General features: G+C 39.7%; 1 protein-coding gene and 1 non-coding gene across 2 annotated transcripts; both read right to left on the reverse strand.

Annotated features, from left to right (window-relative positions):
• Positions 1–1478: 1478 nt before the first annotated feature.
• OGA (O-GlcNAcase) lies at positions 1479–27879 on the reverse strand. Its single transcript, XM_027591160.2, has 17 exons — positions 27865–27879; positions 26881–27153; positions 23560–23611; positions 23030–23127; positions 21364–21494; positions 18734–18905; positions 17526–17624; positions 16631–16915; positions 14335–14493; positions 12746–13359; positions 12168–12342; positions 8707–8792; positions 7643–7747; positions 6321–6406; positions 5856–6048; positions 3625–3784; positions 1479–1911 (listed from the first exon to the last, which is right to left on the reverse strand). The coding sequence occupies exons 2-17, from the start codon at positions 27077–27079 to the stop codon at positions 1775–1777; spliced, it is 2751 nt and encodes a 916-aa protein (XP_027446961.1). The 5' UTR covers positions 27080–27153; positions 27865–27879; the 3' UTR covers positions 1479–1774.
• Positions 7452–7560, reverse strand: LOC113923977. The gene has a single exon (XR_003520482.2). It is a non-coding gene; the product is annotated as a U6 spliceosomal RNA (small nuclear RNA).
• Positions 27880–27929: the final 50 nt, after the last annotated feature.

A 27929-nucleotide genomic window follows, 5' to 3' on the forward strand; every position in this document is an offset into this window, starting at 1 on the left:
CCACAAGCAAACTTGCTAAAAATCCTGATTCCATAGGTTGACCCTGAAATCCTCCAGATAAATGCTACAACTGTCTACTAGTGTACAACATGTAAAGAGACAACCAAGTGGCACTAAGCTGTTTTAAACAGTATTCTGTAGAGATCTTCCCTTCCCCCTAGCCCTTGAAAATGCAAACTTGGTTCCAGCTTTCCAACATCATACCCTTCTATCAGTTAAAGGTTTCTACCCTGAAAATGAAGAGGTTCTCCTCCTTCCCCTCCCTTCATCTTACAAATTCAGTGCACACTCACAGGCCCTGGTTGAAAGTCACTAGACACCACTAGGTACAATGCTTTTAAGATTCCAAGCCCACACTGAAGGAACTTCATGAAGGAAAATGTTTCAGGTTTCCTTCTCCTTGCCCCTCCCACCTCAGCTCAAAGTAAAATAGCCGATTTAACAAAACTGCAGGGAAGCAAGATAACAAAATACTGTTCTGAATCCATGGAAAAGTCAGCCAGCCATGATGAAAAAATGAATCCTGCAGAGATTACCTGCTAGCCTCATGCTCAGAACCCCTAAAAACACCAAATCTCAATTAAAATACATGGAGCTTCCAGAATCTGTGGTTAAAGGAAAAAGGAAAGGGTAACCATAAGTCATTGGTTAAAGTGTGCTCATTGTTTCTTTTAAAAATTAGATACAAACATGCAAGAATTAAAGACTGTGATTTAATAAAACCAGTTGTAACAGGTCTTGACATTAAAGGACAACTGATCTCAGGGCAAATGGGACCAATCAGTCCCTGAACCCTACTTGATAGATGTCAAAACTAACATTTCACATGCTGACCTGCATCGAGGTTAATTTCCAGAAGTGACTGCACTTTGCAACAGATTGAGTCCCATGAAGTTAGGCTCTCGTACCCAAAGTGGTCATGGCCTAGCCCTAGGTGGGAGGCACTTCAAAAATAATAAAACTTAAAAAAAAAAAAAAAAACCAAATCAAACAAAACAAAGGGAAAAGTAAAGAAAATCAATCTTCCACTGATTTACATTATTCAAAGTGCCATCCTGAACCACACCCTTTCATTTTCAAAAGGAAAAAAAATTACAAAAACAGTGAACACAAAAGTCAGGTTACAACTAGTTTATATACAAAAATTTACAAGTTTGCCATTTTTAAGCTTTTGCCACAAACAACTGCACATTTGTCCCTACAAAAGCACAACATGCCTGAACCAATGTCACTACAAGAGACAATTGGCCATGGCTTTACAAAGAGCAGAAAAACTGCCCCAAATTAAAATCATTTATTCAGCTTAAAACCCATCCCACTTGGAATCTCTACCCTGAAGCCTCTGAAACCTACTAAATCTCATTTCTGACATGTCCCCAAGGAATGAAAGACATTTCATTCAATAAGCCAAAGAGGATGACAAATGATTTTGATTACTCTTATTAGATGAGAAATGCAACCACACTGGATGCAGAACACAGTGCTGACTACATTTATTGAAGACCCCCTCCCTATAAGCCCGTGTAGAGGTCTTGGCACCTAACACAAGACCCAGAAAGGAGGCCCACATCTGTTTCAAACAGGATTTGCATCAATACTATCTTCCAACCAGTGAATAATCTCAAAGTGTGATTGGTGAGTTTTACAGTCTTCGTTTCCAATCCCAATTGGCTGATTTGTTGCCATTCCAGAGGCTCAACCGTATGAAGACCCCAACCACCACCCACCAGGTGAAGTTAAGAGACTTTCGGACAGTTCAAAGTGCCAACAAATGTCACAGGCTCCGACCAAGTATAACCACATCCTTTGGAAATCCTTCCATTTTTGCAATTTCAAAACAGCCTAACTTGCTGTAAAATTCCAGAATTCTTTTATCATCTGGTCTCACTTCACAGAAAGCCCCCCGGGAGCCTAGAAATAAAACAAATATTAAAAAATGTAAAGGTCAGTTAGAATCATGGTTAGGAATTGTGATGAATTTTCAATATATTTCAAATAGATGATAATAGAACTTGTCTATAACAGCTCCTAAATTTCATACAATTTTTAAAATTCATATTAATATTCAATGAATATTAATATTTATCAGTACCAAATATTGCACTGGCAACTATCTTAAGAGATGGATATGTTAAACTAGCTTGAATGTGATTATTCACGATGTATTTCAAATCATCAAATTGTACAACTTAAATATATACAATTCTTAACTGTCAAAAATACCTCAATGTAAAAAAAATTCAATTGTCAGTGAAACTCTTCCCCAGAAAGAAAATCTTTTGAGGAAAAGGCTGTAAGAAACCTCAAATTAAAATACATGGAGCAAGGCAAAGAACACCTCTGTTTAATGTTTTTTTGTTTTTTTTTTAAGATTTTATTTATTTGACAGAGAGAGACACAGCGAGAGAGGCAACACAAGCAGGGGGAGTGGGAGAGGGAGTAGCAGGCTTCCCTGCGGAGCAAGGAGCCCGACGCGGGGCTCGATCCCAGGACCCTGGGATCATGACCTGAGCCACCCAGGCACTCCTGTTTAATGTTTTTAATATAAAGTACCTTTGAAGGGCCCACAGGGCAAAGGCCATTCCAGCCTACGTCACAAGCCAATATAATCAGAATATGTTGTATATTCTAAGACATACCTCATATACCTGCGTGATTCTGTCCCAAGCACAACAGTGAGAATTATGCTATCTTCAGACAGAGTTGTTTAAATTATTCCACAAAGGTGACACCACTGACTCAAATGATACAAAGATGAAAATAAGTGCATTCCCATGTATCAACAACCCTCTAAGGATTGGTCTCAAACAAGCTGCCCATTTTTGTATTGCACAAGTAGTAAAAATAGTTTACACTTCTCAAAGGTTGTGTAAAAAAAGAATATATATATATAGCGGCATCCGGCTGGCTCACTAGGTAGAGCATGTGACTTTGAGTTCAAGCCCTACACTGGGCATAGAGTGTACTCAGTCGTTAAGCATCTGCCTTCGGCTCAGGTCATGATCCCGGGCTCCCTGCTTGGCAGGGACCCTGCTTCTCCCTCTCCCACTCCCCCTGCTTGTTTTCCCTCTCTCGTTGTGTCTCTCTCCGTCAAAATAAGTAAATAAAATCTTTAAAATAAATAAATAAAATAAAATAAATTATTTCCCCCCTTCATTTTTCCCTTCCTACTACCTTCTTTAAAAATTAATTAATTAATTATTAAAGTCTAGGATATTTATTATCAAGCCCTTTACAGAAAAAGTTTTCATACCACTAATATAAAGCAAAGTTATTTCTGAAGGTTGAATCCGGCAAACTCAAAAAAATTGGCAACTCTGAATTCCTAAATGAAGTTTCTCCCCGAGGTTCATTTAATTTTCAATTATCATAGTGAGTCTCCTGGCAAAATAAACTTAACCTCATGTGTTCATGTCTCATTTCAACAGAGCTCAAAATAAGCATTTATAGTGTAAAAGAGGAGCATTTTCCAATTACTAATACACGTGCAATTCTCACACCACTAATAATTCAGAAGCCAAACCATAAATGGTGGGGAAGGGAATGTAAATTCACCGTAATTTACTTTTTATCCTGTCCCCACTTAGCCCCAAACACCAGCAACCGCACAAATACCGTACTCACCATTAGCCTTCAGTGAAGACAGGAGGCAAGCCATCATGCTTTTGGCTACACTTGGGTCAGTTACTTTTTTGTGAATATCCATCTTTATCAGAGAAGGGAAGTTGGCAAGGAAAGTTTCTGGCAACACTTCCTGCTCTTCATGGAAACTCAACATTATTTTCTGTAAAAGTTTCAAAGAATCTCTTGACTTTTGGCAGCTACTCATATTTATATATCTATATCCCAACTACAGAACACAGCAATAGAAAAAGGAGAACATTCAATAACTCTTCCAGTCATTATGTAATTATCACACGAAGAATTAATTAGCTTATAACTCTAGCATTTTTGTTTTTAAAAGTTTGTCTAAAGGTAATGTGGTATCCTGGATTGGATCCTGGAACAAAAAAAGGACATTAGTGGGAAAAATAGGTGAATAAAATGCGGAATTTATAATAATGCACCAAAGTTAGTTTCTTAAGACTTAGACAAATGTAGAAAATGGGTAAGGGGCAATATAGGAACTCTGTATTATCTTTGCTAAATCTAAAAATATTTAAAATTAAAAAAAATTTAAGTTTGTATTGCTTGCACAAAATGTGCATGTAAAAAATGTTGTAGTAGGGCGCCTGGGTGGCTCAGTTGGTTGGGTGACTGCCTTCGGCTCAGGTCATGATCCTGGAGTCCCGGGATCGAGTCCCACATCGGGCTCCCTGCTCAGCAGGGAGTCTGCTTCTCCCTCTGACCCTCTTCCCTCTTGTGCTCTCTCTCTCTCTCATTCTCTCTCTCAAATACATAATCTTTAAAAAAAAAATGTTGTAGCAGACACCTGGTTATTCTTTATATGTTCCTATGCTGAAAACTATAATTATCAGATTTGAAATAGTAAAACATCAACAGCTCAATCAGTACGCTGTAGTTATAATATCTATGTAATTCCGAGTAAGTGAGGCCACCCACACCACCCTCTTATTACACAGCCATCTGGCTAGGGGCAGAAGGTAAAATGTAGTAATAAACTGTAAGAGAACATAAGTACATTTGTATGGGGATGAGAAGTAAAGAATTTCAGAAAAGGGGAAGAGAACAACATGGAAGAAAAAAGTAAATGTCACAAAAAGAAGGTTCCAAATATGTATCTGAAAGTATTTATTGAGCATAAACATTATCAAAAAGGAACTATTTTTAAATATATATATGCTGATGTATAAACCAAAATAACTGTAGAGGAAAAATTCACTGAAGTTGGGACAGGGCTGACATATGACAAGTACTCCTATCTGGAGGCACCTGGGTGGCTCAGTTGGTTAAGCGTCTGACTCTTGATGTCCGCTCAGGTCTTGATCCCAGGGTTATGACAGCAAGCCCTGCACTGGGCTCCATGCTGGGTGTGGAGCTTACTTTAAAAAAAAAAAAAAGTGCTCCTATCTGAAAACGGACTCTTAGAGCAGCTCACCCCTATTATTTCTTTATTACAATGAAAAATACATTACTGAGAAGACAAGTGAGCGCCTGACAACCAAGCAAATGAGAGATTTTAATTACCTAAACTTGCGCTGAGTCCCCAAAGAAGAGACCATTTAAGTTTGGTGCTTCAAAACAGGGAGGAAAAAAAAAGGTTCTCTGTCTATATTTTGTTTTCACTTGAGGAAGTATTGTAACACTTCCAAATAAAAAAACTCCATCATGCTGAGGGAACAATGGAAAATGCCATGCTTAAGGGGGGCCCCTGGCTGGGTCAGTCAGTTAAGTGTGTAACTCCTGATTTCAACTCAGGTCACGGGATTGAGCCCCAAGTGTACCATGGCCCCTGTATCCAATGGGCTCCATGCTCAGTGGGGAGTCATTCTCTCCCTCTGCCCTCACCCCTTTAAATAAATAAATCAATCTTTTTTTAAGTGGGGGGCACCTGGGTGACTCAGTTGGTTAAAGCATCTGATTCTTGATTTTGGCGCAGGTCGAGATCTCAGGGGTCATGGGATCCAGCCCTGTGTCAGGCTCCGCTCTGGGAACAGGCTCTGCTTGTCCCTCTCCCTCTGCTCTCCCACCCCCACCCCCCGCTCACACATGCTCTAATTAATTATATTTAAAAAAACAGCTCTGATATAAAAAAAAAAGTATCACGCTTAATAAGCAGCAAGAAGCAAGAATTCTTTTTTATAGGAAATTAGGAAGTACTGAGATTTTAAGATATAGCTGCTTACTTCATTTCAGAAAAATTACTGTAGTATAATTTCTAAACCTGTTATTACCTCAGCCTCAGAGAGTTCTTTGTCACCATTTGGCTTGGTATACTTCTCCTGCATGAAGGGAATCCAGGAGATTTTACATTTTTTAATGAAGGGGGTCACATCTACAGTGCCCAGGGCATAACCACATATGCCATCTTCATCTTCTAGGACAAAACAGTAATCCAGGCTGAGGGAAAGCAGCCCTCCTACTAACCTGCTCAGAAGAAAAGAGGGCAGAATGAGTTTCTAACACAAAACTTTAGACTTCAGTGATGTAGGTCTAATGTACTTGAATGGCAATCTATGGAAACTACATCTGGTGTAAGAAGAAACTGAAAATACCCATTAATATATTCAAATTTTACTAAAACTAAAGCGGGATTTCTAGGAAACTTTATTTCTAGTCATCATTTCCCCTCAACCTGATAAACCTGGCTATGAAATGCTACTCCCAAATCCAACAAATCCAAATACTTCATCACATACTTGTCTCCAATAAGGTCAGGCTGACTTTGAAAAGGTAAACCCACTCCATCGTCATACATTTCTCTGCAAATCTTGTACACGGAAGCCTGAAAATATAATCTAGTTAAGCAACAAAGCAAGAAATACAGCAACAGAATTTAACAATAGACTCGTAAGTTAGACTAGACTTCTAGGATAGGGAGTAACAAAATGCCTGGCCTGTCATAAATATCACCTCTGCTTTGTTAAATAAAAACTTATTTACAGAATCGTATTTGTTAGTATCAGTAGAAAACAGTATGGTACAGTAAACAGAGAATTGCTTCACAGGGGATAGTTTTAGGTAGTTAAGCAGTGAATTCAAAATGCAGCAAATAATGCTGTTGAGTCTCTCAGTTTTGTATATGTCCAAAATGTTTTAAACATGTTAGTCTTTAAAGAGACTTGCTGTTTCCTGTAAGCTGATTATCAACAGCCTATTGATACTTCACAACTGAAAATTACACAATTACTAATAGAGAAAATCAGTCAAGGACAACGTATCATTTGGACACACTGATTAATTCCAACTCTAAATACAATTTAGCTGATTTTCATAAAGGAGGACTTAAAGGACTTAGCTCAAGATGTTATGAGTCTAAGTTCCTTATCAGGTTCTTCCTTAAATATCACCCCTCCTGTGTTTGATGTTTTACTTAACTTTTCTACCTAAAGTACCTTTTTGAAGACACAGAGCTACTTTTTTTTTTCTTCCCTTTTAAAAATAAGGAACACAGGGCACCTGGGTGGCTCAGTTGGGTGGGAGACTGCCTTCGGCACAGGTCATTATCCTGAAGTCCTGGGATCAAGTCCCTCATCGGGCTCCCTGCTCAAGCAGGGAGTCTGCTTCTTCCTCTGACGTCCCCCCCCATGCTAATAAAATCTTTTAAAAATTTTTTAAAAAATAAATAAAATTGGGGCGCCTGGGTGGCTCAGTCTAAGCGTCTGCCTTCAGCTCAGGTCAAGATCCCAGGGTCCTGGGATCGAGCCCTGCGTCAGGCTCCCTGCTCAGAGGGAAGCCTGCTTCTCCCTCTCCCACTCCCCCTGCTTGTGTTCCCTCTCTCGCTGTATCTCTGTCAAATAAATAAAATCTTTAAATAAATAAATGAAATTTAAAATATGGAATGCTTCACAATTTGTGTGTCATCCTTGCACAGGGGTCATGGTCATGCTAATCTTCTCTGGATCGTTCCAATTTTGCTGCAAAGAGAGCACCACAACTGATTCTTTTAACCAGGGATTTCAAAGGAAAAGTAGTAAGTGAGCACCATAACCATATACCAAGTGCGTACGTAGACAATTACCTCATCTTTAGGAAAATATGGTCTGATAGTATAAACTTTGGAGGTAGGAGTCAGTGGGGGTGGTTGAAAAAAGAGATCATTTGCCCCATCAATTGGCAGCAAACGCTGTGGGAAGAAACAAAAAGAAGATGGATTAGTGTTGGGAAGATATCCATTTCTTTAAATGGGTGTGCACTGCAGATTACCAACTTAACATTAACTGGCTACTGCAGGCAGACCTAAAGAAGAGGGGTGTACTATGCTTTACTAAAATAAACACCTCTTTGCTGGGGGAAGGGGGTGCTTCTGAATAGAAATTACCCAAACTGAGTTACATAGCTTTAGTGGCATATTAATGGGGATTTAAATTTATAGTAAAAAAAAAAAAAATCTATTCCAGTATCACAAATCTATTTTTTTAAACCAATCTTATATAGACCATCTCTGTACTAAAAGATGGCAGAATAGAATGTCAGGAGGAGAGGTTTGGTCTGAAGAGGGTTATCTGTCCAGGAGACGCTTTATCCCCAAAGCAATGCGCTTCAGTTTGCTGCGCGCAGCAGAGCACCTGTTGGGGGGAGAAAAGTAGAGCACCTGAAAAGTCCATGAACAAATTTCAACACCAAAAAAAGCTTCTTATTTTGTTCCAATTCATTAACAGGCTGTTCTTTAGAGTACAAGTTTTATTTATAAAATAATTGGGAAAGTATCCAAAAGTCCTTTCACCATTCACTTGCATAATTATTCATCCTTTTTGCTCATGGAGTTTCCACTGGCAGACAAGCATGCGCGCATTGTGCATTGCGGGCGCAGATTAAAATGGTGTGCGACCTGCAAAGAAACAATGTGAAGTGTATACCTAGAGCCGCTGCGCTTCGCAGGCGCGGGGGGAATTGGCAGCATCTCCTTCAGAAATTACTGTGAAAGAGGAGGAAAATTTGATTTAAAATCCAGCTATGTAACTAAATTGAATTTGGGACTAGAAAGCCTTCGGCAGACCAATCCTTCCAGCCATCTGATGCGCAACATAAGGTTTCTCATAAAACAAAGAAAATGTCAATTCAGTTGTGAATTCATATTGATACCTGGAACTCTCCTGCTAGACCACCTCTAAAGGCCCAGGGTTCTTGGTCTCCAATTAAGAACTGTGCTGAAGAATGACTACGACACCCTGTTGAGATCAGATCCAAGCGGAGAACGTTACGAGAAAGGGGATTTCCTGGGGTCTCAAACGTCCAACACACTAACAAACACTTTGTGGAAATAGCTCTCTAACAATAATAATCCAGGGTTTCAGAACAAGGCTGTGATAATAATTTTTTTTAATTTGTAATAGAATTTCAATACCAATGTTTCTTCCTCTGATCAATGAATAATCACTGTAAAGAGTTCTACCCTTTAATTATTGGAAGTCAGTCTCAAGTTTGTTTGGGTCAAGTTTATATATTCCCTAGATACAGCTGTAAAAAAAAAAAAAAAAAATCAAGCCAGCTGCTTGCTCTGTAGTGAAATTACAGTAACCATGAAGTGAAATGAAGGAGATAGATAAGACATTTTATTATCACAGCCCATGAAGGAATTAAACCTGTCTGAAGTCACATTTTACATTACAAGGAAGGGTAAGGAAGGGAAAAAGGGGGAGAGGGGGATTAATCTTGTCAGAAAACTAAGGTAGAATAAACAAAAGAAATTGTTCAGTAAGTTGACAACAAAACATAATGAAAACTTTTTTCTAACAAGGACAATCCAATTTAGACTTGGTTAATAATAATAGCAGTCAGACAAATTCTTAAGAACTAAGGAGAGCCAACTGATGCTCCTAATTTATCCAGAGCTGAAACATACTTTTCTGAAAAGTATGACAGTATCTGGCTCTTCTGACTGACCATTATAATCTTTGCAGCGCACTGAACACATGCACAGAGTAGCAGGGTGTAAGGTCCAGAAGTCAGCACTAAGGTCACCACTTAACCAACTTGAGGCAATAAAGGAAACTAACAAGGAATAATTGAAAGCAAATATTTGGAGGCCAAATCAAAATCACCTGCCTAGTCTTCTGACAAGATAAAGCAGCGCAATATAGTTCTTTTCCATTTGAAGACAGCATTCTACCTCCTGTTCAAGTTAACAGTCTCATCAGTACAAGATACAGTGTGCTAGTCAGACAGTCCCAAAGCAAACCAATTTTTTTGTTCACAATTCAGGCCCATTAAGAGATTATATCCAGTCGTTTTTGTCGTTTTTTAGGGGTAGGGGTACTTTAAGAAAACATACATGATATGTAAATTTGTAAAATAAATATGAAATAGGGTCAAAATTTAGGCTAAGAGCATGTGCCCCATTCCATAGCTCAGTGTAAATTTGCACTGCAGAAAAATACTATACTCTCAAACTTTAAGATCAGCCAATTTCCCCTACCCCTCACTTTGAGACTACAACATAACTAGCACTTCCAACTATTACAATAAAAAGCTGCATGTACGAAGAGCTGTGTAAATGAAAACATGGTTAATGCCTCAGTCGCTGCGCAAACGTGACTTCAGTTCATGCCTACTGCCCTTAAATCTGAGCTACCTCACAGATAGAACCTTTCAATTTAAACTAATTAATCATGACGCGCTGTGAACATCTGCCGCTGTCCATCCAATAGTAGTAGACACTTGTGCTGAGGATTCTCCCATCTGTACACAATGGGGAAGAAGATAATAGAAGTCGTTAGTAATCAAAAGTACTGCATAGCCACATTCTTTAAAGGACTGAATGCCAGCTGGACTGGAGAGAGGAGGAAAACAAAGGGTTCTAATCAGTAACTCCCTGAAATTACTATAGATCCATGAAAATACTCTCCTTGTCGTGAGCTTTTTTGTAAAGCTATGCGGATGCCAAGACAATTATTTAAAACTTCTAAGATGCTCTGACCTTTAGATCGTACAGTAGCTATCTACACAATTTGGGAAAGCTGCCCCATATTTGCACAGTACAGAAATAAAACCTGAGAGGAAATAGAAACAATACTGTATATAATCAGGAATTTAATTTTTAATAGTTCTTGAATTAAAAGTTCAATATCAAATGTTATGATACTTTCCCAAGCTCAAGAATCCAGACTTCAGACTGGGAACGTAAGATTTAAATCCCTGTTAAGAGATTTAATTATAACTCCCTGGCCAGAAGCCTAGAAGGCAAATGCTGTCATCCAATAACCAATATAGAGGTTTTTCCTGAGCCTAAATGAGGACATCACAGAAAAGAGGTGTCTGGGAGCCTTTTAACAAGAGGTAAAAATTCTCTAGCTGTTGTGTTAAATACACAGAAACTCAAGGTTATTTTCAAACTAACAGAGACACTACTTTTAACTGCTAATGAGTTGTGTCAAAGGAAAGCTATTATTTTTCTTTTAATATTTAAGAGTCCAGGGGCGCCTGGGTTGGCCCAGTTGTTTAGCGTCTGCCTTCGGCTCAGGTCATGATCCCAGGGTCCTGGGATCGAGCCCTGCATCGGGCTCCCTGCTCCGCGGGGAGCCTGCTTCTCCCTCTCCCACTCTCTCCGCTTGTGTTCCCTCTCACTGTCTCTATCAAATAAATAAAATCTTTAAAAAAGAGTCCAAAAGTATAGGCAGAAGGTGAGAAATCTCACTGCTACTATTCTTAATCTAAGCTCACAATGTTTCACACAACTGTTTCACAACAAAGACCAAGTAACCCATCACAGTATTTGTGACTACTATGAAAACTATGACATGTCAGTTAGCCTTGCTGCCTGCTGTGTGCTGTATGTAAGTCCATTACATATTCCTTATAGCTGGATTGAAAACCTGGAAATGAAATGAGGTCCCTGGAGAAACTTGGCCATGCTGGTGCTTTTTACCAAGTTTGTTGAGAATTTCCCCCCCCAAAAAAAAAATCAGTTTTCAAAAGAGACATACAGAAGTCCATTTAATTAAGGAGAGAATTTTCAGGGGATTGCAATTTTCATCCCCTGCTAAAACCAATTACTTGGTAGAGGAATAAAGAAAAAGCCATGTGAAATAATACCAAGTAGCACCAGAATAGCCTACCACTAAAGCTCGCATGCGCACAGGGCTGGGAGGATAGCTTCCTCTTGCCAGGCCCCTTAGGTCATTTCAGCAATTGTTCTGTTAAACACAGCAATTAACGTTACCACGACACAGCAAGCAGCAGAGAGCTTCCAGTCACAATTCATAGTGTCTCATCTCCAAATCAGATAAAGTGCCATATAGGGTTCCATCCAGGAAGCATTCAGTCAGAGCAAGTTAAAAGTCAGTACTTTTCTAACACATTTTAAAGATATTTATGCTGAATTAGCCCAAGGGAGAAAAATTAATGTGCTTGATGTATTTATGGAGACTTGCATCTCAAGTTTGCCAACAAAGGCTATACCTTTGAAAGAAATCTAAGCAAAGAATTTAAAGAGTTGGAAATTTGTCAATTCCTTAAATATTTTTCTCCCTGTGGGATAATCTTTTTTTTTTTTCATTTTTAAGGAACAATATATCTGAGGAAGAGATTATTCCTGGTGCACCTACCTAACCACTGTACAAAAGACTTCACCATAGACATTATACTCTTGATATCCCAAACATAGGAGTACATGTCATAAAGGATTGTCCTGTTGGCACAATTGGAGAGCCGAGTGAACATTCCCATCACCAGTCCGCACATCTCCTCAAACTTGGCTGCTCGTGACCGCCATTCTTCAATCTATTGAAGATCAATAAAAATATGACTCAAAAAACTGCAAGAAAAAACAAAATAACCTAAAACATAATTATAAACTGTCTGTACAATCAGGTACCTGCAACTTATCCTAAACATTAAAGGATCAGTGGGCTTAAACTCTTCAGATAAGCAGTAAGTCTGTGTCTCCCCAAACTGACAAACATTTCTAAAATAATCAACTGTAATGACTTTCCTTCATTCCTCACTCTAAGGTCAAACTATGGAACTCTATGCACCAGAATCAGCAGAGTCCACATCCACTTTACAGAGCATATTCTAAGATGTGGTCAATTTTCAGAGAGTTATACTCATTAAAGGCTTCCTCCGTATCATCAGCATGGGGACCCACCCAGGCTAGAGAGGAGGATAAATTAAGCATACTCACTTTTTCAGAGTCTTTTCCTTTGCAATTGACACTGACAACACTGCTATTTGCTCGAAGCCACTGGAACTCCCTTAACATCTGTGCTCCTTTGGGTCCATGCTCATAAGGAAGGTAGAATAGGTCAGCAAGCAACTGCAAATCCTCCAAAGTCACGGGTTCCACAGTGTACAAAGGCTTTTCATTTGGACCTGGCACAAACTGCTCCTTGTTTGTCTGTTCATCAGTCTGCATAGGGGCAATATCACTAATGCAATCTTCCTGCATAGACATTTCTGGGGATTTTGATTCAGCTATGCTCTCTTTATCTGTGTCCATTGGTTTCAATTCCTCAGCCATTTTAGCTTCAACAATTTCAGTTAGTATTTGATTGTCATTCTTGTGGTCTGTTTCTTCTTGTTTTTCCACTACCATGTCCATGGGTTCCTCATCTGGCTGTTTCTTTTCTTCTTCCTTGGTCAAAGCTGTAGGGTCACCACTCAAGGCTGCTCCCTGGCTCATAATGGGCTCCTGATAAACTGTTGTTACTACAGTTGTGGCATTTAAAGAGGGCGCTGCAACTAAGGGAGTCCCATCAACTACACTTGCTTTAGCTCCACTGTGTGCAACCTGCCGACCTACAAAGATAAATTACCACAAAGATAATCGGAGTTAGAAATAGAACAAATCAGATCTAGATAAATGTTTATTTTTTTAATTAACATATAATGTATTATTTGTTTCAGGGGTACAGGTCTATGATTCATCAGTCTTATACAATTCACAGCGCTCACCATAGTATTTACCCTCCCCAATGCCCATCACCCAGCCACCCCATCCCTCCCACCCCCCTCCACTCCAGCAACCCTCAGTTTGTTTCCTGAAAGAAAAGTCTCTTATGGTATGTCTCCCTCTCCGGTTTCATCTTGTTTCATTTTTCCCTCCCTTCCCCTATGATCCTGTCTTGTTTCTCAAATTCCTCATATCAGTGAGATCATATGATACTTGTCTTTTGAGAAATGTTTTATCATGTCTGTAACTGGAACCTCAATTTGAGATTCCAAATAATACTCAGCCCTGAGAAAAGTGCAATATAGGGCGCCTGGGTGGCTCAGTCGTTAAGCGGCTGCCTTCAGTTCAGGTCATGATCCCACGGTCCTGGGATTGAACCCCGCACTGGGCTCCCTGCTCAGTTGGGAGTCTGCTTCTCCCTCTTCCTCTGCCTGCTGCTTCCCCTACTTTGCTCTCTGTCAAATAAAAAAAATCTTAAAAAAAAAAAAAGCGCAATTTCTCTAAACCATCAGGGAGGTAGGGAGGGAAAAGAGGAAAAAAGAAACATGATAAACATCCCCTAAATATATGCCAATACGTATTATCTTCTCTTTTGAAGATCTAAATCTAAAAACAATTATTTCAAAAAAGACATTTTTTTTTAAAACAAATCAGCATTCCATCAAGATAAAACCTACTTAAGACCAAAAGTTAAGATTTTAAAGACCTTATTCTCTAGATCCCTTCCTAAATTTTATTTTGTTTGGTGGGCCTATGATCAAATGTTCCTTACTTTAGGACTCAACCATATGATCTAACTCCCTTAAAAGGGTCAAACTTACTGCTATACTGATGAGGTACACCAAACTCCTGCAACCATTCTGTTAAAGCTAACTTTAGAGCCATCTGTGGACTATAGAGCACGTCAGTTTCAATATCTTCATCACTGCCTTCATTTTCTAACTTTATCTGGATCGATACGGTACTGTCTTCACTGTCAGCTGCAAAAAAAAAGGTAACACAAAAAACAGTTTTGATTACAAAAGCCTCCTGATGAGAGGGACAAATGCAAAACACCAGTTCTTATAGTACAACTAGTAAACAAAAAATAGGAAAAAGAACAAAACTTAAACGTAAAAATGCAAACACAACCTTACTGAACCACTTCACCTGTAAGTCATCTAAATGCATTGCTACATGTAACATCCCACTTGAAATACAAAACACTAAGTTTAGAATCATTGGAAAAGTCATTCATAAATGTTCACTGTGTACCGATCATTGGGAATGTGAGGTTTAAGGCACTATGATTTCCATTAAGAAAACATTCCCAACCCTTCAGAGACTTATAACTTAATGGGCAAATCATTATGAAAAAATAAGCAGCAAATTAATAACTGTATTGAGGGGGGAAGAGAAAAATCAGTAGAGAACCCACATATAAGAACAGATAATAAGCACATAATGAAGCTCTGAACCAGGATAGTGTTAGAAAAAATAAGGTCTGGGGGCGCCTGGGTGGCTCAGTCCTTAAGTGTGTGCCTTCGGCTCAGGTCGTGATCCCGGGGTCCTGGGATTGAGCCCCGCGTCAGGCTCCCTGCTCCGTGGGAGGCCTGCTTCTCCCTCTCCCACTCCCCGTTTGTGTTCCCTCTCTCGCTGTGCCTCTGTCAAATAATAAAATCTTAAAAAAAAAAAAAAATAAGGTCTGAACTCTTTGGCTTAGTATCCAAAACCCTCCTATTCTTAGCTCTCCTTCATATTTCCCTGCATACGGCCCAGTCTGGCTAGTATCTACTACTCCTTAATGTGCTTAATGCTCTGCCTTAAAAGAGGTAGGAGGTAGACGTGGGCTCCTGGGTAGCTCAGTCAGTCAGGTCATGATTCCTGATGTCCTAGGATCGAGCCCCACATCGATCTTTCTGCTCAGCAGGGAGCCTGCTTCTCTCTTTCCTTCTGCCTGCTGCTCCCCCTGCTTGTGCTCTCTCTCAAATAAATGGAATCTTTAAAAAAAGAGAGATAGGAGGTAGGTGCCATATATACAGAGAAGACTGAAATTTTATTTTTTAATGGGGAGAGTCCACAATGAGCCTTAATGGGAGGCATTATCCCAATAAACAGATTTGGAAGTAGGAGTAGAAAACTCAGGAAAAAACACAACTATACGACTACATACCACACCCAAAGCATCATAATGTGACATTTCCACACCTCCTAAATGGGCCAAAATGCAGGTAACTTCAAATTTTCAGTGTCCAGTGTTTTCATCTCTTGCCCACCAACACTTTAAGGCCCAGCAACCTTTACGCATACTTTGATGCAGTTTAAGTACAAATACTCCCTCCTCTATGAGACTGTTTCTTACCACCACTTCTGCTTAGCAGAAGTAAACAGTCTCTCCTCTGTAATTCCCACAGCACTCTGTAGACAACTACCTCAGCATTTATCAAAAAACAGCACAGTCGCCTACATGCTTTATTCAAAACCAGACTATGTTCTTCAAAAGTGGGGACTACTTTATTCTTTGCATCTTAGTGCCAGAAAGGTGCACTTGCCACATCTTAATATGTGTTTAAATGTCAATGAATGTGAGGTGCCTCAGAGGCTCAGTCGGTTAAGCATCTGCCTTCAGCTCAGGTCATGATCCCAGGGTCCTGGGTCCAGCATCAGGCTCCCTGCTCAGCGGGGAGTCTTGCTTGTCCCTCTGCCTGCTCCTCCCCTGGCTTGTGCTCATGTTCAGTCTCTCAAATAAATTAAATTAAATATCCCATTTAATAAAAATCACCAGAAAACACAAACTGAATCAGAATACTTCTAGGGATAACAAGAACACTCAAAGACTACTTGTCTAGTACTCAGATTTCAAAGACTAAGTCACATTTTAAAAGCAAAGAACTGGGGGCGGGGGGGGGAAGCAAAGAACTGGGGAAAAAGGGGAAGCAAAGAACTGAGGCCAAGAAGTTATTAAATAATTTGTCCAAAGCCACTCAGCCCTTCTTTTAATCACATATATATCTCATTCACAGGACTAAACAACACACTTTAAAAACCTCTTAAATTATGATGACAAAGGAACACATACTTGCCAACAGCTCTAGTTTAACTCCAGCTCTCCCCCCAAAGATTAAGTTGTCTACTTACTCATCACTACATCTTTTCTCACTCCATTCATGTTTGATTTGTACCAGGTGGCAAGGGTGTGGATAGCAACATAGTTGGCTTCAAATTCACAATTTGGATTAGTAAGGACTCCTTTTAACCGTGGGATGAGTTCTGTGGATCTTCCTTTGTATGGCCCCAGAAATAGTCTCTTCTGATCATAATCATTAGCATGAATGTTATCCCAGATTACTGGAGCTCTCTTAATAATCTTAGAAACCTCTTCAATGGACTCCACCGGAATTTCTTTAGAAACAACTTTGGGACCTAGAAATAATGATGACCATTTGTTAAAAGACCCTCAAACCTGACTCTTCAAAATATACTGCATTCAATTTTTTATTGTATTTTGTTATATATATACTTTCTAACAATTTTTCTTTTCAAAGCAACACGTCTTTTTACTCAGTTTTACCCAACTGCCCACAGTAATCCCTCAGATCACATTACTAGAAATGGAATTAGTAGTAAAAAGATAAGAAGTTTGTGCAGGCTTCCTCAAACTGATACGTTAAGAAACAAATTTTCATGTGAACAATTTTTTTCCATTATAATACAACGTAGTGATTACTAGCTGACAATGGAGCATGATAGCTTTGATTTGATAAAATAAAATACTCTAAGGCTGAGATCAATACCCTTTAGCCCAGTTCCCTATTATTTATCAACAACCAATACTCAGATTCACTGCAAAATCCTCAAGAGATGTTTTTTATACTAAATGAAGAATGTATACTTCATAAAAGAAAGAGAATCTTTACAACAAAGTTTTCTGGTTCAGGCTCAGTTTTCAAAAAGTATCCAATTAAGCAGAACAACCAATTTATTTAAGTTCTAGTTATCTAAAGTTTTACTGTATAAATCTTAAAAGACTTACCTGTCCAAAGCACCTCAATTCCAGGTAGAAGCTTTTCACCCACAGTCCTTAAATAAGGAGACTGAGACACATTCGGATAACAGAAAGTGCCACAATATTCTAATGTAGGAGGGAAAAATTAAGTAAAATAGTCAGGAGTAAAATGGTCATGGGTTTTTAAATGGGGGGAAAATGTCTATCAATTCTAAATCCTGAAGTGGGTAGTTCATTAAAGAATCAACTCAAAAAAACAAAAGTGCCTCAATTCATAAAATCTGATATTCTTCCTCCAATAATACAGATCGAGCCTTATTAACCTACAGTCACTAAAAACACAAGTTTACTAAAGAAATAATTGAAATTTTTAGCATTTTCTACATACTTCTGAACTGCCTACATTTCTCAGTAACAATTAGAGCCCAAATAGAACAAGTTGATAATATCATAACAGAAAGAATGCAACATTATGCCCACGGCTATTAGTATTCAACAGCAAGTAAATTGTAATTTGCAGTGAATATTTCCCACATAATCTTATTAAACATTATTTGAGTACTCATGTAGTATCAGACCACTGAGATAAGGTTCACAGTTCATAATACTTGAAAACAGACATACACACAAAGTTAAATAAACTCAGACTAAAATTTCTTAGAACTTATTTATCTCTTCCTGAAAAAGAAATCAAGTCGGGGAAATTTCTTATAAGCCAAATTTTGAGAGAGAACTAAGAGAGGCTAATATATTTTCAATGGAAGGACCTAGAGGGGAGGGAAAGGAGGGAAAATTGGCAAGTTTTCTAGGCTGACTACTGGAAATAAGGGCCCAGATGGAAGTGGGAAGAGTGAAAAAGGATACAGATATGCACAGGCAGAAAAAAGGAACAAGTAGGAGGAAATGAGAAGTGACTAAGTTAAAAGCAATGTAAATTTGTTTTTTTCTAGTTTTTCATTTTGATAATACTATCCTTCCTTCAATCCTGAAAATGTACTGTTCGGATACTTCCAGCACTAAAAATACATGAAATCTTTTGCTTGTTTAGGTGCCATTTATTAGTCCCTAAAATTTCTCTAGTGTAAGGCCTTGAGAAATGTCTTCTAGAAAAATAATTCCTACCTTTCTATACCACCAAAGGGAGAGGGGACAACACAGTAAAACCCATACAGGATTCTCTGAAAGTAACATATTAAAAGAAGACTAGTTAAATATAAAGCTATTATATACAATACCTGTGGGACAGAAGAGGAAAGTTTCTGGCTCTCCTAGGTACTGATAAATTTCATTTGTGATGGAGACCTGGGCATGAGCAAAAGAACTGAATACTTCTTTGTCTGCTGCACACATATTATGATCAATATCATCAAAAAGCAAGGCAAATGACCTGCATCCAAACTGAGAAACCTAAAAAAGGTAAAAGGAAACAACAAAAAAACCAAGATGTTTTAGTAGCTCATTTTTTTTTAAAAGACTTATTCCTTTGAGAGAGAGCGCGTATGCACACGCAAGCAGGGTAAGGGGCAGAGAGAGGGAGAAACAAGCAGACTCCTTGCTGAGCAGGGAGACCAGCACGGAAATGGGGCTCAATCTCAGGACCCCAAGATCATGACCCGAGCTGAAACCAAGAGTCAGGCGCTCAACCAACTAGCGCCACCCAGGCATCCCTTTAGCAGCTCATTTTAGAGTAAAAATACAAGGGGCATCTGGCTCCCTCAGTAGAGCAGGCAACTCTTGATCTCGGGATCTTGAGTTCCAAGCCCCACACTGGGCATAGAGCTTACATAAAAAACAGGATTCCAAATATTAAAGTAGACACTTTAACAGTTGTACTTAAATCAAACATTTTCTTTAGGGTGTTCAAAGCCAAACCTATTGTTTTTATATTTTCTATGTTAAACAGCTACACAAGTTTAAGAACCATTTTTCATTTGGGTTTGAATGCAGTATGTTCCAACAAAGCTTCTTCAATATGGCCTATCCTACACCTCCTTGGCTGATGATTATAGAAGACCAAACAGACAGAAAAATACAAAAACACAAATGATAAGTGAACTCAAGAGGCGAAAAACCTAGGCCTGTTCTGGTTCCAAAGACACATTAATCTATTAATTAATCTCTGCACATAAACCTAACTAGTCCATGAATCTAAAGGAACGTAGCAGTACTATTTGAACAAACAGGATAATAACCTCTTAAGAGCCTGGGTGGCTCAGTCAGTTGGGCACCCCACTCTTGATTTCTGCTCAGGTCATGATCTCAGGTTTGTGAGATCGAGCCCCACATCAGGCTCTGTGCTAGGCGTGGAACCTGCTCAAGATTCTTTCTCAAACAAACAAAAAAAACCAAAAACAAAACTCTCTCTTCCTCTGCCCCCACCACATTCTTTAAAAAAAAAAAAAAAGCATATTCATGGAAATTTAACCTCATTAATTTTTAATCATCTTAATGCCATCAATAATATAAACCTGTGCCGGGGTGCCTGGGTGGTGCAGTTGGTTAAGCTTCCAACTCGGTTTCAGGTCAGGTCGTGATCTCAGGGTTGTGAGATGGAGCCCCAAGTCAGGCTCTGCAATCAGAGTGGAGTCTGCTTAGGACTCTCTCTTCCTCTTCCTCTGCCCCTCCCCCCTCTCTCTCTAAAATAATTTTTTTTTTTAAAGATTTATTTGACAGAGAGAGACACAGCGAGAGGGAACACAAGCAGGGGGAGTGGGAGAGGGAGAAGCAGGCTTCCTACCGAGCAGGAAGCCCGATGTGGGGCTCGATCCCAGGACCCTGGGATAATGAATGACCTGAGCCGAAGGTAGACGCTTAACAACTAAGCCACCCAGGCGCCCCTAAAAAAAAAAAAAGGCTTTAAAAAAATATAAATCTTTGCCTAAAGAAACATGCACATGTTTATGTGTGTAACGTATCAGCAAATTTACCAGAAAAGATGTGCAGCTTTTTCAAGATTTATTTGTCAGAGGAGAGAGAGAGAGCGCGCAAGCATGCACACAAGCAGGGGGAGTGGGAGGCAGAGGGAGAAGCAGGCTCCCCGCTGAGCAAGGAGCCCAATGCGGGACTTAATCCCAGGACCCTGGGATCATGACCTGAGCCAAAGGCAGCTGCTTAACTGACTGAGCCACCCAGGGATCCCAAGATGTGCAGCTTTTATGTTAAGCAGAATTTAGATTCTAATCAGTTTACATGTCTACCTAGTCTGTTTTCCTTCTAATCTTGGGAAACCAGCCAACCATTTCCAGACTGAATTATATCTCTTGTCCATATCAACAAATGAAACTGATGTCTTAACAGGTAAAAACCCTGTTTCTATAACCCTGGTCACAAATTCAGTCAAGTACCCAATAATATACAGAGTTTCTCAAAATGTGATTCTGGACAACCTGAATTCTGAGATAAGTCCCCACTCCAAGTCCGTATTCCCACCCAAGTCAGTTTAAGAATCTCTGGAAATGGACCCTATCAGCATTCTTTTAAGAATCACTTCTAAGCATTTCTTTTAAGGCAGTTCTCATGCAAACGAAAGTCTGAGAAGCACTGGTACCTCCAGTAAAGCTCTCTTGACTCACAAAATACCCTCCTGTGAAGAGCATTAAAGTAAAAAAATTGTACAAAAGCAAAGAAGAATAAATTTGGTTTCCTTTTTTTTTTTTTAAGTAGACTCCATGTCCATTGTGGAGCCCAACATGGGGCCTGAACTCATGACCCTGAGATCAAAACCTGAACTGAGATCAAGAGTCAGACACTTAACCAACTTAGCCACCCAGGAACCCCAAAGTTTGGTTTCCCTTTAACTTCATAAAAGCAACTCAGAAAACTTTACTGATTTAGGGACAAATAATGAAACAGTAAACAAAGTTACCTGGTCCAGTTTGCGTTTCAATGTAGATACTTCCTTGGGGTTAGAAAAGGTAATATCCAAACCAGGTGAGATAGCATAGATGAACTCTATCTCGTATTCCCGTGCAGCAGAGATGAGAGTCATAAGTTGCTCTAAAGAAAAGAGTCCATGTTTTTAGAAAGCACAGAAAACTAAAAGAACCTTCACCTTTCAACTAAAGAGAAGATGTCATTTTCTCCAGTTTGCAATAGCTCAAGAAAGGAAAAGTCCCTTAAGTTTTACAAACTGTCATGTCCAATGTGAAAACAGGCCATATAAAATGCCACAAACCTCATGTGACTTAATGTCACCCTAAAATCAGTAAGCATTCTCTTCCTTTCACTGCCATTTCTCAAAAATATTCAATTAAGCATCACTTCTCTTATTGAATATAAACCATTTTTATTTCCTACAGTATTTGAGATGGTTTCTGTTTTTGTAGTCTCTGAACTGACATTCTTAAATAAAAAAATCTACATATAACTACTTTATAATTGAAAAAAAGAAAAACCATGTTCTTAACAACCAGGGTTAAGTGATGGCCTTAACAATCCTTATCCTTTAAGTTTTTAAAATGTGATAGACAATTTTCCTAAGTAAAATAAAATCCTATTCTATATACCACAGGATGTATCTTTACATAACTTTCAGTGGTATCTCAAGATAGTCATTTGAGTATATTTTGATTATTGATCACATAAAATTTCATTACCGGCACCACCAAAAAATAATTAAGTTGAACACACATTTAAATTATATAGAGTAGTAAGCAACAATACTAGATGGAGATGGAATACATTTTAATTGCTTCTTCATAATTTAAGAAAACTTTCTGCCTTCAGTGCCTTGGCTACTCTCTGTTACCAAGTACCTTGTTAGCTACATGTGTATACCATTTAATTCCAAGTATAAAAATGTTTCCCCATTTACAAGTCCCCAAAGAAAAGTACCACTTATCTAATTTAGAAGGAGGTTCTGTGATGTACTACCTTATGTACAAATTTTATGTACTTAACTCAACATAAGACACATAGCAAGGATAGTTTGTGATGGCTTTTCACTTTAGTATAAGCCTAGACTAGGGTGAGGTCTTTATTTTAAATACAGACAAGTAATCAAGTGGTCAAGACCAAGCCATACTTGAGTCTGAAGCAAAAGGATCAGTAATATGGATCCTGTCTTTACTTAAAATTTTGGTATCTTGTTCATGGATTTTTTTTTTTGCATTAATTTTGGTTTAAAAATTGCTTAAGATATTATTTATCTTGACCACTGATTTTTTTTGGAGTCCCTTAAACTTTGCACCCAAGGCAGGTGCTTCATCTGCCTTGCCCTAGGCCTAGACCTGCTTCAGCACCCTTTTGTCCAGTGGTCTACTGTTCAGACCACTGACAGAAGTTAAAAAGTACAATTTATGACTACAAAACAGGTTGGAGTCAGACTGGTATAACCATGAATCACACCATGGCTGTGCATCGTTAGTGCTACTCTTTCAATCTGCACTACAACTCACACAGAATTATAAGAAAAGGAAACTACCTACAAAGAGAAAATGAAATACTTAATAAAATTTTTGTATAACTACATCTGAAATATAGCTGTTTTCTTAACATATTCTGAATTTAGGGATTAAAAAGAAAAAGATTACCAGCTTCCTCCACAGAATACATCTCTCGCCAAAACATCCTATGTTTGTAGTCATCTTTTGGGGCATACAAGTATGTATTTAATTCCCATTTCTGGAGCCTTAAGGAAAAGAAGATTACATATGTATAAAAAGGCAACAAGTATAGGCTATAAATCACAATTTTTTCCTTTTCTTGGAGCATCTCCATCTCTTAAACAGGTAATAATATTCTGGGGCAGTAGCTTTTAACCTTTTTGTAATCCAGTAGAAATGTAAAAAAAATTAAGTATTACAAGAAATGTCAACATATTAAAGTCTTAAATAAAAACAACAGCTCCGAGTGACACAGGTGAAGCCCAAAACCTATTCAGTTTCCCCAAGAAACTTTGAAAACCCCTGGCATAGGTGAAGAAGAGGTAAAAGACCAAGGTAAAATTAACTTCTGCAACTGAGAAATCATCAAAACGCACCTGGCCTACTCAGTGTTAGTTTCTCTTCAAACAAAAGGAAATGTTAATGGTTTAAGACTCTCCTTCAGAAAGTAAATTTACCTTCTAAAGAGTTCTTTTCTCTGTTCCATAACCCAAGGTCTTCCATAAAATCCTAGATTCAAAGTAAGAATGAAATTATTTTCAAGTTTCAAAATGTGGTAAACTGTTGAGAAAAGCAGATTACAAAACATACAGTACAATCCCATTTTGTAAAAAAGCGTGTACAATATACCAGCATCTGAAAGCTATTTAGTAAAACATTAAGGTGTCTTTGGATGGTGATGTTATAAAATGACTCCCTATAAAAAGGGAGTAACCTTTTTGCTTAGGTAAATCTTCTGATTTTTCTACCATTAACACTTATTACTTATACAATAGCTATTTTTAAAACACCTATAACATCATCTCTTTTCACTGCCAAAAAATACCAAATATATTTAAATCTAATTTTTGTTTTTTTTTTAACCTCTACACCCAATGTGGGGCTCGAACTCACAAACCCAACAAGAGTCACATGCTCCTCCGACTGAGCCAGCCAGGCGCCCCTAAAACTAACTTTTCATTATTTTCTGTAAGTAATCTCCACACCCAATGTGGGGCTTGAACTCATGACCCAAGAACTGGATGCTCTACTAACTGACCCAGTTAGGGTTAGGTGCCCCAAACCTAACTTTTTAAAAGATCTCAATCTTAAAACAGAGGAAGGGGAAGCAAAGTAATCCCAAACCGCTTATAGTAACAATTACTACTTGAGAGAGAACTTAAACTGACTTTAGAGTGGAGATGGGAGAGTAAAAAGGTAGGGGCAAAAAAAAAAAAAAAAAAAAAAAAAAACAGGAAGAGAATTAGAAAAAAATCTGACCGAATTAATTTTATGATAACCTTTTTTTTAAGTTCCTGATATAATAAAAGGGTCCAAAAATGCCTTAAACTACATTCACAACAAATTCAACAGTGGAGCTGGCCCAAATAGGAATCTCAAGTAGTCTCAATTCCAGAGCAAAGGTCTGAACGACTGGAAAATCAAGAATGTGACTTGCTCCACTGTCCCAGAAGGGGGCAAAGCAGTACCAACACATATTGCAGGAAAGAAATCTGCAGAGGAATAACTTAAGTAGTGGTATAAGCACCAAGCTGGTTTTTGCAGCTCCCTTGTGTGCTAATCACACCCTACAGCTTGCCTAACCTTTATTTTCCACCTCTGTCTAATCACCTGCAAGAGGTAAAGACAACCTCTCAGGAGTACTACGATTAAGATTGTATAATGAACCCAAAATGCTCTTCACACACACACATACACACACACAGTCCACTTAAGAGACTACCTAAAACTGAAATTTCTGTAATGCATTAAACTCCAATCTCTAGACAGGATGGTTACTCTGCGCCACAAATAAGAACAATGACAACCAAAGAAAAATTCACTGCATACCTATGTATGAAACGGCAACACTATCAATCTTGACAATTCAGTGTTACCGCTTATAAGTAATTTAAAACATCAGGTAAATTTTATACAAGTCTTTCTAGATTTCCTACAACACTTGGCATTATCACTTTTCTTTTAAAGGAATAGGCATTAAACACTCCTTTAGAGTTGCTTCAATATATAAAAGAAACATTTTATCTTCAGAAACCCTAACTTTGCTGAGAGTCAGGTTCATGGTTTCAGTTAACTGTCACCACAAAAAGGCAACAGTGCTATTACATGAGTTATGACCAACAAAGGTCTGTAAGGAAAAGAAATTTTTTAAAAAGGAATCCTGCCAATACCTACAGTTATTTCCTTTCTTCATTCTGATTTTAAGAATGGCACCAAGTTAGAACTACCCCCCAATCAGGTGCTCAGTCACCAAGAAAAAAATACATAGGGAAAAAGGAACAATAGATGACAGACAACTCTATTCTGAGTAGTTCCTTTCATTACTATTCTGAAAAAAAACAAACCAACTTATTTAAACCACAAGATTTTCTCCATAATTACTGAAGATGTAGCAGGCAAGTTTCCTTAGCTTCATTCTGGTCTAGTTCTAAAATTTCTATATCCCCTAGCATTTCTACTCAACCCTCTACCCCAACATCTGTGATGACAAAATACATACTTTTTCTAGACTCTCCCTGCACGGAAACAAGCCCAATGAATACACCAACAGATTAAGTCACACAAAGCAATCATGTTTTCAAAAACACTGACTCCAAATACATAAGTAGTTTTCCATTTTGTCTTTCCCCCAAATTCTGCAAGACCTTTAACTTGTGAATTATCAGTCCTTACTGTAGCTACATACTAGTCTGCTCTCCCCTATAATTAAACTTTACCTAAAATACCACAACCACCACCCATCCTTCAAATGAATATACATGCTAACAATGGAAAAGCTGAAGCTGTCAGCCAATAGAGCAACCCTCTATTTCTCCTAATTTTTATACAGCATTACCCCTATGCACACCGTCATATATTAGAGACAACTAATGAAGCAGACAGCCAAGACTTCAGAAAATTAAAGTACATTCTGCAAGGAAAAATCAATAACACAAGTTACTCATAGTTCCATATAATGTTCAGTTGAATATTTGTCCACTATATTCATAAACTGTGACAGTCTTCAGGTCATTTTCCCCAAAGACGAAAAAAAGAAAAAAGAAAAAAAAGCCGGCATCTTTTGGAAATGGGAAGGGAGAATCAGAAGGGCATTTTTAATCCTCTTCTGCAGTTCCTAAATTAAAATTCCGTATCTCTGATACTATTAAAGTCAAAGCTTCATCCCCCAAAGCCAAAGCACAGCAGTTGGCAAAGGACAATTTTCTAGGGTACTAAAGAAACTCCAAAGGGTGGGGGCGTGGGGGCTGGCCAGAAAAAAACAAAAAACAAACAAAACTAAGCAAAGGGGAATTTGTAAAACCCTAGGCCGACCGTGCGTCTCTTCACTCCAGGAATACAAGTACATCTGTGTGGGCTGATTTTTTTTTTCCAAAGGGTGAGGTCAGCAGCACTACATACGTTTCATCATTTGAAGAGACCACCCTAAGGAACAAGATCCCGAGGTACAAAGACGTACAACTCGGAGCCTAACACCAGCCTCCTTACCGCCGCCTCCGCAGGAGCAGGCCTGGCTCCAGCCCAAGGCGGGTGGGGTCTGGCCAGTTAATAGCCAGAGGGGAATTCAACGCTGCATAACAACGTGAGGGGAGAGGCGAGCGTGAGGAAAGACTTGCCCACCGTCGCGCCTCTCCCCTCGTCTAAGCAGGGTCAGGTTTCAGAGCCAAAGGAGTGACTCCCTTTTAGAGCCTCCTAAAGCATCCCCTTCACGAGGAGAGAATGTGTTAGTACCGGGGCGGAACCGGAGGACGCTGTCGCCCAGCCCGCGCCAGAGCGCTCACCTTCCACTACGCCACATAGGAACCTCCGAGCCCCTCCTGCCGCCCCGGCCACCGCTGCTCCCCCGGCCCCGGCTGGGTTGTCTTCTCCAGGGGCCGGAGCTGCTGGCGGCTCCAACGATGCCCCCGCGGAGGCGGCAGGGTTGGAGTTGAGCTCGCTCTCCCGCTCCTCCAGCGCCGCCTGGCTCTCCTTCTGCACCATCCTCCTGCCCCCGGCCGCCGCCACCTCTGCGGGTCCTCCTCGGCCTCCGTCCGTTGGGCCGCCGGCCCGGAGCCCTGGAGAGGGCCTCGGCTCCAAGCGCGCGCCCTTCCTGCTCCTTCCCCTCCCCCTCTACCCTTCCCCCTCCCTCTCCGCAGGGACCCGAATGCCCGGATGAAAAGGGCGGCGGCACCGGCGCGAGCCCTTTGTCAGCCGCTGCCTCAGCCTAAGCTGGGGAGCCGGAAGCCTAAACGGAGAGCGAGGCCGCGACTTCTCGTCCCCTGGAGGCAGATAGCCAAACCTCCTTTTCTTGTTCGCAGTTAGCCTCTGATGCTTCCGGATAATCTTAGTTCTTCGCTGTTTGCCCCCCGAAGCCCCTAGTTCTCCTCCACCGCTGCCTCCACCGCCCGCTTCCTGTTTATCCGCACTGCGCCTGCGCCGGAGACCGGCTCAGACCGGTCCCCTCAGCCCGACTCCCCCCCCCCCCCCCCCGCCTTCTTTTGGGCTAGCCTATTGAGCTTCATTTGGTAGGGGGAAATAGAACAGAGGATACGAGAAAAGCGGAAGGTGATGAAGGTAATGGAGCGTACCATTTATGTTCGCCACCCTCTAGAACGAGCCGGGCGCCCTGGAACGGACCATTACCTCTCCTGAAGAAGGGGAGTATGGGAGGAGGCTGCAGCTGGTTGGGGCAATAGGGATGGGGAGGTGAAAAAGGTGTTTACTCTCTCAATGCGCAGGCGCGGAAACGAAGCCTCTAGTTCTTAAAGAGATAGGAAGAAACTGACCTATTTTCTATTGAGATTCTTCTAATAGGTTGCCTCATTACATCAGCCCGACCCAGGATCGGTTC

The sequence above is a fragment of the Zalophus californianus genome, chromosome 15 (genome assembly GCF_009762305.2).
Source record: "Zalophus californianus isolate mZalCal1 chromosome 15, mZalCal1.pri.v2, whole genome shotgun sequence".
Classification (NCBI taxonomy): domain Eukaryota; kingdom Metazoa; phylum Chordata; class Mammalia; order Carnivora; family Otariidae; genus Zalophus; species Zalophus californianus.